Source organism: Pinus tabuliformis, chromosome 2_2 (assembly GCF_031772625.1).
Source record: "Pinus tabuliformis cultivar Carrire ecotype Pingquan chromosome 2_2, CPIR1, whole genome shotgun sequence".
Lineage (NCBI taxonomy): Eukaryota > Viridiplantae > Streptophyta > Pinopsida > Pinales > Pinaceae > Pinus > Pinus tabuliformis.
The window spans coordinates 1,043,039,953-1,043,052,518 of record NC_142300.1 but is presented as its reverse complement, the minus strand read 5'-3'; the positions used below and the strand labels follow the sequence as shown (position 1 = coordinate 1,043,052,518).

Sequence of the window (12,566 nt, the reverse complement as noted above, 5' to 3'; positions counted from 1 at the left end):
ATGTCTTTAGTCTACATTCTAATTTGATGATATCCTAAACGAATATCCAACTTGGTGAAGTAAATTGCTCCATGTAATTCATCCAACAATTCATTAATGACAAGAATGGGAAATTTATCTTTAATAGTAATCTTGTTGAGTTCCCTATAATCCAGACACATACACCATGATCCATCCTTCTTGTGCACCAATACTACTGGAGCATAGAAAGAAATTTAAATAGGTCGAATTATACAGGCCTAGTTTAGCATTTATGTAACTAGACATTCAATTTCACTCTTTTGGGCATAGGGATATTTGTAAGGCATGATGTTTTGAGGAACACTTCCTGGAATCAAATGAATAACATGATCATGATCACGAATAGGTGGGACGCCTTTGGGCATCTCAAATACTTTGCAATGATTATCCAAAACTTTTTGTAGATATAGAAAAATAGATGATGTTGATGTTTGAACCTCTAGTGAGCATAATTGTGCAATTACACCTCTTTGTTATTTCTTCAGAAGCTTCATCATTCCATTAGAGTTGATTATCTTCCCTGGTTTCCCTGCGATACCCCTTAATTCAACTTCCTTCCCAAAAAAAAAATCAAGAAAAGTTCTTGAAAATTAAAAGCTATTTTTTTTTTAACATGATCGAGCACTTATATATTATAAAACTGCTTGGAGCCAAATCCAGTTACATAAGTGGATGGAAGTAGATTAATAGAAGTCCAAAATGGGTTCGCAGACCCTGACTTCTTATAGACAAACTTGAGTAGTGTAGATTGGAAAAGAAAACGGCTATATAGCCTTACAAACAAACCTGCGAGAAGACAAAATTTGCTAGTCATTAGTTAGATTACTAGAGCTGATTGACAGAGTCATCAATCTGGGGTTATTTCTTGACGCTTGCTCTGGTTGAAGTCTCAGCTTGCATACTCTGAGTGATGGATTTGATGTGAGTGATTGCCTCCTCCATGTTTTTGCATTTTTCCTTTAGGCTTTCTATCTCTGCCTTGTGTTTTTCCAGTTTCTTTCTCTTTGATATGCTATATGCCTGAAAGTCCTCTTTGAGCTCGTTGAAATGTTTGACAAACCTTGCAATCATAAGGCAATGGGCTTTACATAGCGTGCAGTTGTTGTTTCCAAGCACTCTGTCCAGAGGATTCTCGGGCATCTCTCGATTTTCTGGAGCCTCAGTATGCTCTCTGTTTTCCGGGATCTCTGCCATTTCCAGGGAACTGATATGGATGCAGAGCGGGAACAGGGAAAAGGAGCTGGGGTGAAGAGGAAGGAGACCTGCACGAAAGAGGGAAAATTCTACGAAGAAGGAACAGAGCAGGGGAGAAATCACACTTAAAATGGAGAACCAGGCACAGAGATTTACCAAACTGTCGAGGGGGAGAGGAGCAGCCGAGCTGAAGGCGATATTCTGATCTTGGAGATTGCTAACTTCCCTGGGAGCTTTTGAGAACGATCTCACAACCGATTTGAACGGATAGCGGCCTCTCTTGATGCAGAACTTCTTGAGCTGAATGCCAGAAATAGAACCTTTACTCTCCTGCGAAGAAAGGGACGTGTTTCTGATGTGCTCGTAGAGAGAAGGATTGGTGAATATATAGAGCGGAGTGGGAGGGTGAGCGGGCCGAGGATGCGACATAAGCTCAGTGATCTGGCTAGGATTAGCCACCAGCTTAAAATCTTTGCAGCAGTCTAAGGAGATCTTGAAAAGACTTCTACCTAAATTCTGCATGGGAGAGTCACGAGAAAGCTGGGATATCGAGATCCTGTGATCGGACCAAAAATGATGAGAGGTGGGCATGGAGAAGGGGGGATCGAAATTCAAAGCCTGGCATGCAGCGTGCGACTTGACTGATTTTGGCCAGAGATCACAAGAAGGAGGGTGGGGAATGATAAGACAAAAGGTCGAATGGATGCTGGAATGACTGGTCGGAGAGTTTGACAGGCAACTAAGCCGACTACGGGACTGGTTTTTCATATATGAGATCATTTTCTTTAACTTGGTCAATCTGTCCGTTGGATGCCTTAGTGGCGTAATGATCTGCTTCAGTGTTGTTGTCTCTTAGAACATGTTTGAAAGTCGTGTCTCCCATTTCTTTGACATTATCCTCAATCCTGAGCTTTACATTATTAAGGGCCTCTTTTTTAAATTCTGTTCCCGCCACCATAGCTGCAATGACGATGGCCGAGTCTCCCACTATTATTGGATTCCTGATTCTCAGCCGGTTCAGAATGAGGGTGCCTAAGTAGAGGTTGTAAGCTTCAGCCAGGTTGTTGGACATTTGGCCCAAACCCCATTCGTAGCTTACCAGAGTTTTGCCTTGGCTGTCCTTTATGATACCCCCTGCTCCAGCTTCCCCCGGGTTATTTTTGGAGGCCCCGTCGAAATGCAAAGTAGGGCGATTCTGATCTAGGATCCATTGACTTACTTCTTCCCTTGTGCCTCTGAGCTTCCAGTGTATTCTTCTCGTGCTAGCTTTGGGGTGTGCTAGTTGATTGTTGTTGTGATTGATGCTGAATTTGTTATACCATTCCATCTCTTCTTTGTGCCAGCTTGATTGGTCTGGAGGAGCGACCAAGTTTGCACTTATTGTTTCAGATATGAGCGTTGTTGTTTTTGCCAGTATGCGGACAAGGTTGGGCTTCTTGTCATTAAAAATACAGTTATTCCTAGCTAACCAGATTTGCCAACTAAGGGTAGCTGGGATGCATTTCCACATACGGGTGATATTGTTTTTACCTTTCTTAGGATAAGGATAACATTTTACCCAGTTTTTTTGAAGGGAGGATAGCTGATCAAAAGTCTCTTCAATTTTCATTGGTCTGACTATCTGAGTCCAACAACTTTGAGCGAGGGGGCAGTGGAAGAATAGATGATGGCTGCTCTCCTCCTCAGCGCGACAGAAGCAGCATATTGATGGCCCCAAGATCCCTCTTTTCCTTAGATTTTCAGCGGTAAGCACCTTTCCTTTGAGGAGAGTCCAATTGAAATGTTTGACCTTTGGAATGCATTCTGATTTCCAAACAGTTGTGAAGAGGTTCCATTTGGTTGTCGAAGTGGATTCCTGGAGGAATTTGTAACCGTCTCTGACAGTGAATTTCCCACCGCTTGGGTCCCATATATACCTATCTTCAGCCCCTCTTTTGGTGGGTGTTGCGCCTGTGAGGGAGACCTTAAGATTAAGCCATAATTCTCTGAGTTCATTGGGGATTTGAAGGTCCTTCCAGCCCTGCCAGGCGTTTTGGTCCCAAGTTGAAATATCATATAAGGAGGTTAAGTTTTTAGCTTCCATCTAGATGTGCAGAGGCCTGAGATTTTGGTTGTGGTTTCTTGGCCTGGCACCCATGATTCTATCAGTCCAGATATTGACCTCCTTACCACTTCCAGGCACTTTGGAAATGTTCTCTCTGAACTGAGGAAGGACTTTTTTAATTAGCTTCCAAACAGGGGTGCAAGATCTTTCAGCTATTGTTTCAGAAAGAAGATTAAAATTTGGTCCATTCAGGTATTTTCTCTTCAATACTTCCACCCACCAAGAGCCTTTGCCGGTGAGGATTCTCCAAATTAGTTTAAAGCCCATAGCCCGGTTGGAGAAGCTTGGATTTTTAATGGCAAGCCCGCCTTTGTCATAGGGAAGGATGACTTGTTCCCATTTGACAAGGCTAAATTTCTTGGATTCTTGCTTTCCCCCCTGCCAGAGAAAACTTCTCATTAATAATTCCATGTGCTTATGTGTGTTGGTGGGAGCCAAAGTGACCGCATATTGGTAGATGGGGAGAGCGGAGAGAACAACCTTTATAAGGGTCGATCTACCAGCCAGATTTAGCCAAGAAACTCCCCAACGTTGAAGGAGACCTCTCATCTTTTCTATGTGTTTGGCCCATATCTCAGCCTTAACTGTTTCTTTGGCTAAAGGCAGACCAAGATAAGAGAAATAACTCCAGTTCCTCTGCATTGGAATGTCCAGAATCAGAGAGATTCTTTACCTTATTTGATCAGGGACATTCCAGGTATAGATCTTACATTTTATGTTATTCAGCATCCCTCTAGAGGCAGCTAGGAAGGCGTCCAAGACTTTCTTGAATCTTTTTGCCATTAGGCTTGAGGCTCCCCCAATGAGAAGGGTATCATCCGCGAAGAGCGAATGATTAATCTCTTTAGTCCCTCTTTCTATACCAATTCCAGTGATCTCTTTTTGCTTGCGGAGTTTTTCTAAGTGAATACTCAGAGTTTCTGCCATTATGATGTATCAGAAATGGGAGAGAGGGCAGCCTTGCCTCAATCCCCTGGTGCTTCTAAAATACCTGCTTGGGTGACCATTAATCAGAGGGGCAGTCCAAGGGTTGGAGATACAACCAGAGATGGTGCTTATGAAGTTGTTTGAAATCCCGAACTTTTTGAGAACTGCAGTTAGGAAGTGGTGGTCGACTCTATCGAAAGTGTTTGCCATATCAAGTTTGATTATCATTCCTCGTTCCTTCCTGCTGATGCTGCTGTGAATTGCCTCTTGAATAAGTATGACATTATCTGTGATTTTCCTGTGGGGAACAAATCCCCCTTGGTTCTCTGAGATTAAATAAGGAAGGAGCTTTTTGAGCCTATTGGCAAGAATTTTGGTTACTATCTTGTAGGAAACATTACAAAGGGAAGTTGGCCGGAAGCAGTCAAAAGAACGAGGGTTAACGTCCTTAGGGATGAGAGCAAGATGTGAGGATTTTGTGTTGTCTCCCATCTTGTGATTTTTAAAAACGTTTTTGACCATCTGCACAAAGTCTTTTTTGATTGTGTCCCAATGGTTTCGGTAAAAGGCCACCGTAAAACCATCAGGGCCCGGAGCCTTGTCCTGTTGCATACTAAATGCTGCCTCCCTAATTTCCTCTTCTGTGACCTCCTAATCCAGATCTCTGTTTTGAGGGTCTAAGATTTTGTTCTCAACTGCGCTGAGGAAGTCAGAGCTGTCCGACTACTGAGGGGCTGCTGCTAGAAGAGATTTAAAGTGGTTGAAAGCCGCCTCCTTAATTTCATCTTGGTCGCTGTACTCATGCCCTTCTGCCTCAATTTTATCTATCTGATTCCCAGTGCGCCTGAGCTTTATGTTGTTGTGGAAGAAGGAGGTATTTTTGTCGCCCGCCCTCAGCCATAGGCACCTCGATTTCTGCCTTTGTTCCTCTTCCTCAGCTTGATTTTGTCTATATAGCTCCCTGTACATTTCATTTTCATGGATTATATCTTCGTTTGTGGGTTGGTTGTTCTCCTTTTCTTTGTTCCACTGCTCCATTTGCGTATGCAGATCCATTTTTTTCCTCTTCTCCATTGTTGCGTATTCCTTGGCCCATTGTTTAATGACTACTCTTAGGGATTTTAATTTGGTTTCCCAGACGTAGTAGGGCGATCCCCACACTTCCTTTGCCCACTGATTTTGAATGAGGGAGCGAAAGTCTTCTTTATAATCCCATATTTTATTGTATTTGAAGGGGAGGGGCCCCAGATTTCTCCCTTTTTCCATGTTCATCACCACAGGTTTGTGATCAGAGGCCGAAGCTTGAATGATTTTGCTCTTGATGGAAGAGAAGCTTGCTGCGATTCTTTCCTGCACGAGAAATCTGTCTAACCTCTCTTTGATATTGTGGCAGCCTGTTCTTTTGTTACTCCATGTGTATTTCCCGTTGAAGGGAGGTATGTCAATGAGATTATGAGACTAGATTATAGCCTCCAGCGCCTCTCTTTAGGGGTCCGAATGAAAGTTTCCTCCTAACTTTTCATCCACATTTCTTATGAGATTCAGATCTCCTCCCAGCATTATGCTACTGTGGTGGGAGGACTGTAATTCTAAGGATAATAAGTCCCAACATGTTGATTTGTCCCTGTAATGGTTTGGAGCATAGATGTTGTATATGTTATAGACTTCTTGAGAGGCTTTGTTTCTAAGTTCTATTCTTATCCACCAATTGCAAGATTGGAGGTTGATTTGAGTCCATTTATTCTTGTTCCAGAGTGTTCCTATACCTCCCGATGCTCCTTCTGATCCTATTGAGTAACCTTCAAAATTTTTGAATCATTTAACTTGTTTTTGAAAATCTTGGTCTGAGATTTTGGTCTCCTCGATGAGGACTGTTACACAGTAATTTTTCACCATCCCTGTTACTCCTCTTTTCGTACCTTGGAGGACTCATCCCGGGAGTTATAAGAAGTGACAAAGTCTAAAAACACTTACATTATGTTCCCCTGAGTATGTACTCCATGTTCCCTGAAGACACCTTCTGCAGATTATCCCTGAAAAGTGCTCTTTTTCCATTGGCGCAAGTCCACAGTATCTTACCCACGCCAATCATGGAGATCCTCAAAAGAGGGCGCGACCATTGGCGCTCTGTCTTAGAGCAACAGTCGCGCCAACCAAGTTTAGTCATGCTTTTTGCCTTAACGCACGTCCGACTGTTGTTTCCTTCATTACATGGAGCTTTTCTGAGGATAAAAAATCAGCTTTATGTCGAGCTCTATCCTATCTCCATCTTTAATGGCTTTTGGGGATAATGTTAATCCACAAAAGGTGTCCCGGTTCATCGTATCCTCCTCCTTTCTTCATCTATATAAGCTTGTCATTATGCATTGGACAAGCTAGTGATAGTAGTGATAATCGCTAGTGATAGTAGTGATAATCGTTAGTCATGGAGTGTTAGATGTTGAGTTCTTGAGTTCTTGGAGGAATGCTAGTGAGTGCTAGAGAGGTTATGCTGCCGGAGAGGAGATGCATTGCAAGACACATATAGTTACTCGCCCAGCCAGGAGAAGGGTCAACGTCAGAACAATGGTTGTAACTTTTCCTGTTTATTATTAATTGATGAGCGACTGCTATTATAGTTCCAATCTCATTGTCTATTACGGTGATGTGTTGATTTATTTCCTTTCTGACTGAAATATAGTTGTGCCTTGGTAGCTTTTATGTTGGTATCTGTCTCTTCCTTTGCATGTGCAGGTGTTCGTTTATGATCTGTTGGAGCGAGGGAGTGGGGATATCAACTCTGCTTCAATCATAGCGTTGGACTCTAGGTTGGTCTTCCTGATTCACCTTTGATGCATAACTAGGAACTTGCGTAGCAGCGTGGTTTGATTGTGGCTAGTTCTGTTATAGGCTAGTGGGATCGCCTCTGTCCGCAGAGGGGATTTACCTGACCAACAATTTGGCGACTCCACTGGGGAGAAGCTAGTTGATTTTTGTCTTGCATGTTAATTTTCTTCTGCTTGCTTGAGTGAATGAGCTTCCTGAGTCAGTTTTGAGTTTATTCTTTACTGTTTGACCCATCTGAGCACTGTCAACCCGACCTGAGGTCGTATCATTTATTTTTTTAGCCGGCAAGCTTAATTGGCGCGGTTATTTCTCTGACAGTCGCGCCATTTGGCGCATGTTGCTCAAAAGCAACTCGCGCCAATCCTGTGGTAGCGCAAGTTGCAGGCTGACAGTCGCGCCAGCTCTGTAAATTTTTCCTGGGTGTGGGTGGAAAGCTCTTTCAGTCTCTTTTTATATCTCTTACAGCCTCTGGAAATGTGTTGAACCTCTGCTTGATTGGTCTTAGCCTTTATCCCTCAGCTGTTTGCTCATTTCTATTGATTTTCGACTCAGCCCTAGGACATCTAGTGACTTTGCATGTCTAGCCTTCTGTGGGAAGTTTTGATCTTTTGATTATCCAGTCAGCTTGTTGGTTGTGTTCTGCACCTATCCAGTGACTTGTTAAAGCTTGATCTTCTATACTCTGAGTGATTCACTTCTAGCCTCTTTGGATTTCACTCGATTTCATTCGAACTTAGATTACATGGTTCAGTGAAATTCTTTTGTGTTTTTCCTTGCTTGCATGGTTCATTTTGGTGTTTCAGAATTGGTTCTATTCCATTGAGTGAACTTGGATTGTGCATATCTCTTAAAATTTGTTTACATGCATCATGCCATCTTAAAGGAAAGAAAAACAAAAAAAAATCGTTTGCATCATATTAGTTAGCATTTATTGTTATTTGTTGCTATTAAAAAGAAAAAGAAAAAATTTCGTTTCTTGTTATTAGCTGCATTAGGATCTTTGTTGTTTGTTGAGTGATCACTTCGTTTGTGTAAAAATCTCAACCCTCCTGTAGATAGAATTCATCGAATCAAATGAAATAATTTTGGCATATAGTTTGCATTTAAGAAGTTTTTGAGATATCACATACGGTAGGACCAAAAACTGAAACATAATCGAAGATAAACTTTAAAATGAACTCAATGAACATAACAACGCATTGGAACATAACGCAAATACTCTAGAGGTCTAGGTTAGAGACGTGTTCCGGCGTCTTTAAACCTGGTAGTTTATCGTCGAGTGGTTGGGTGATTCCTCCACGGTGAAACGATAGGTGCCAATACGGACTGTGCTCCCACGTACCGTCGAGTATATATTGGGAGACCCCTATAGGAATAAAGCCTTTATCCATAGGAAACCGTGTCAGCCGCCCTACGATTTGCAATGCATTGAACACAGCATTCACGAAGATTGACTACCCGTACCCTAAAAAGTATTCTGTGGTTTTGCGAAAAGTTTGACACACCTTCTACCTAGAATTCCAGAACAGTCACTTTTGATCCTTTTCGGACTCCCTAAACGAAAAGGTACCTGTGAGCGTCTTGTCACTTCGTGCTCATTAAATATTCGAAGGAGACTAGAGTCATCTTTTATCCTTTTCTCGACTCTTAAAAAATGAAAAGGTTAAGTTCAGTGTCTTAAAATTTATTGGCCACGATAACATTTACCCAATTAGCTTTTGTTTGTGTCAGTCCGAAGTAGGGATTGTCTCGGTAGATTTCGTAAGTTTCATCCTGGCGGAATCACCAGTTTTGTCTTCTACCAAAACATTGGTTGTGAGTCTCCCTGTGGTTCTAAGTATACAACCACTTAGTTCTCGTGCCCCAGGTGACGAGACTTACCAGTTTCATTGGAACCCTACGTGGGAATCTTTTGAGGACGGTGCCCCTTTTTGGGACCATACTTCTCCTCGTGTGTCAGTCCCACCTTTTTCATCTGACATGGATGATTTGTCCCCGACAACGACCGATGAGTCCGTTGCAACGAGCGGTGAAATTCCCACCTCAACGGACCCTATACATGTTAGTAGTACACCTACTACTACAAATTTACCACTGGGCTATAAAGCTTTGAGAGATGCTACGCCTTCTGGAACTCCGTTCACAGGTCCCATTTGGTCATCACACACTTTTCCTACTACGGAGCCTTTTACTCCACCAAGTCGCAGTCTATCTGTTACCTCCGTCACAACCGCTCCAACGGTGTGTGCAGCCTCCTCGACTCCTATTTCTAGTCGTCCCTCAGCTTCTTTGTTTGGAGTCTTTGACCCCATGACAAATGTCCCAATACAGGAGCCATATGATCCATATTTGTCATCTCAACCGGTTGTTGAGGTATCGGTCCCATTGTCAATTGATTGGACCTCCACCTCTTTCCATGGTGGTCAAGTTTTATCTGCGCAATCTCCAATACAACCCCCTCAAGACCAACCAGGGCAATCCTTTCATGGAAACCCTTTCGTTACTGCTGCTCCTTTTTCCTCTTCTTATATGCAACCTTCTGGTAACTCAGGTCAGTCGTCTTTTCAACAAGTCCAACCTGGTATCCAGCAGGGCTATCCCGTTGGACAAAGTGGTCAACAAACTATTAACCCAAACCAATCCAATGTCCAGTATAGTCCAATGTCTGGACAAGTTACTCAACCACTTGGTCAACCTACTGTCCAGTATTCACAACCCTCTGGGCAGGCTGGTCAGCCTCAAACATAGTTGGGCCAACTAACTGCCCAGTCTCCTCAACCATCTAGTCTGCTAGGACAACCTTCAACTGCGCAACAACAGTTCCAATAGGTAGGCCAACCTCAGTATCAGCAGGTACAACCTTCTGGACAGATCGGCCAACCTCACTATCAACAAGGTTTTCCTTCTGGCCAGATAGCCCAACCTATAGGACAGTCTATTGGCATTGCTCAATCCGGTCCGTGGCCCCAAATGGGACCCCAATACCCATCTGGTCTTCAAATGCAGGCTGGGTCTCAATCACAAACTTTTTATCCAACCCAGCCTGGTCCTCCAACTCAATTTGGAGCCCCACCACCGTATGGCTACCAACAACCTCAAGGGCAATTTTCATTTGCCCCGTACCAGAACTACCAGCAACCGCAAGCGAATCCCTCGCAAACTTATCAACAGCGATATGGCACACCTGCAGCATCATTTGGTAATCCTTATGCTGGGGGGCACTATACAAATCCCTATGGCCAATCCACTATGGGGCCAAATCCTTCCGGACAAACTCTATGGGGGCAACCACCACCTGGTTGGAACCCTGGTGCTCCACCCTACCAACAGCCCCAGATGCCTTTCAATCCTCAATTACCATTCTTAGCGACTTTAGAATTACCGGATGTATCCAAATTAACCAATGATCCTATTCTTCATAATCCTTATTGGCCTCCAGTTCCAACTAAAATACCTGGTGACTGTCCAAAATTCGATGGTAAAGCCAATGAAGACCCACAAGCCCATGTTATGACCTATCATTTGTGGTGTTCATCTAATTCATGGCTCGACGATTCAATTCGGCTTCGCCTTTTTCAAAGGACTCTCACTGGCTCTGCTGCTAAATGGTATATCGAACTTCATCGCAGGTCCTTTCAAGATTTCAATTCTTTGGCTATGGCATTTCTCACTCACTTCCAGTTACCCATTCGATACGAAACGGGCACACACCTCCTCACTTCCTTGAGACAAACGACGGCTACGCATATCTCTGATCATATCCATGAATGGAGACGGCGTAGACGTATGATCAAATTTTGGATTTCCGACCAGCTTCTTACCGATTGGTTTACAACTTCGTTCGTGCCTCCGATAGCTCAGGATATCGCCATGGGGGCGTGTGTCACTGAAGAGCAAGCTATTTCTCGAGCTCAGTACCTTGACTTGGTTTATTCTCAGTCAGGTACATTATATGATTATCTGCCTGATGTCCCAAGACAAGGAACGTCTAAAGCCCCGCCAACACCCACTGTTGACGGTATCATTGGTTCTGTTAATTCATCCTCAAAGAAAAATCCGGCGAACCCTGCAAAGCAAAAAACATCTGCTTCGAATGGACAACCTTCCCAGGCATCGCCTGGTTCGAATGTTACTTCTGAGGTTAATGCCGTCCAATCTAATACGGCAAACAAGGCTTCGAAAGAGAAGAAAAAAGGGAAAGCGAAAAATAAGCCCGAACAACCTAAGCAGGAAACCCCAAAACCTCAACCTGAGGACGGAACTAAACGCAAACCCAAATATCCTTGTCTTATTTGCGATGAGGATCACTTCACCAAGGATTGCCCGAGGCGGTCCGAAGTTAGTCGTTTGTTAAAAGGCACCTCTGGGACTCCTGCGGTGCTCAAAGAGCCCTTTCCCACCCAACACACTCAAAAAACTCAAATGGTGGCTGACCCTACTCAGCCTCCCTCTTCCTTTGGTTCTCAAGTGTTTATGGCTGGTACAATACCCATTAATATCAGTACTTGAACGAAAGATTATCCGTCATCTGCCGGGAAGGAGCCTGAGGTTCCCCCAAGTGCTCCCCTGTTCAGTTCAGGTCCACTCCACATCGAGAGACCTACCACTGAAACGCCTCTTCGACCCCCTCCAAAAGGAGTACTCCGGAAATCCTCATATAATCCGAATGCTCATGCTGCACAGCACTACAACATCATTGAGGACTTAGCACAGACTCCGTCGGCTATGTCCGCTTTAGAGGTTCTCCAGAGCTGCCCTTCTCAGAGGAAGTCCATGCTATCTGCCATTGGTGGCATAGACCCGGCCAATTCGGATTTAATAACTTTTGACTTGGAACGCCACACTCAGAGGCTGCCTCCCCAAATCGCCTTCCTCATACAGGTAATTATTGATTCCAAAATGATTCATCGTACAGTTATTGATGAAGGTGCCTCGACTTGCATCATGTCTGTTGCCTGTTGGAAAGCTATTGGATCTCCAATGTTAAGCCAATCTCCCACTACCTTGGAAGCTTTTGATGGAAGAGCGTCTCGTCCTTATGGTATACTCCAACGTTTACCAATCTCTTTGGAAGGGAAGATGGTTGAGATGGAAGTTGAAGTCGTTGATGCTACTCTAACCTACAACCTCCTTCTCGGACGTAGCTGGATATACGCGATGCAAGCTGTTACTTCATCTTTCTTCCGAATTATCCGTTTCCCTCATCAAGGGAAGATCGTTACCGTTGACCAGCTCTCCTTTTTTGCTTCTTCTTCCGAAGGCACCATCCCGTTTGTGGAGCATACCTCCAAATTACCTAAGAGTCTGGGAGCTGGACTTTTCAAAGATCCTGATCTTATGGGTGTTTTTCCACTCCCTTCTCTAAATATCGCCTCTGTCAATATGATCGCTACTGGCTCTGATCCGTGGCTCGTACCCCCCACAGACCAAGTAGATTCTTGGGGCGACCGGATGCCGTTGAGTCCTGCCGAGTTTAATTATGTTGAAATCATTG

At 43.8% G+C, this 12,566-nt stretch overlaps 1 protein-coding gene across 1 annotated transcript; it reads right to left on the bottom strand.

The window, feature by feature from the left end:
• Positions 1-1,963: 1,963 nt before the first annotated feature.
• On the bottom strand, positions 1,964-2,542 carry LOC149196938 (uncharacterized). Its single transcript, XM_089408500.1, has one exon. It carries the CDS (start codon positions 2,540-2,542, stop codon positions 1,964-1,966), a length of 579 nt encoding a protein of 192 aa, XP_089264626.1.
• Positions 2,543-12,566: the final 10,024 nt, after the last annotated feature.

Coding starts and splice junctions, on each gene's coding strand:
- LOC149196938 (XM_089408500.1), bottom strand. CDS start 2,542: ATGGAATGGTATAACAAATTCAGCATCAATCACAACAACAATCAACTA.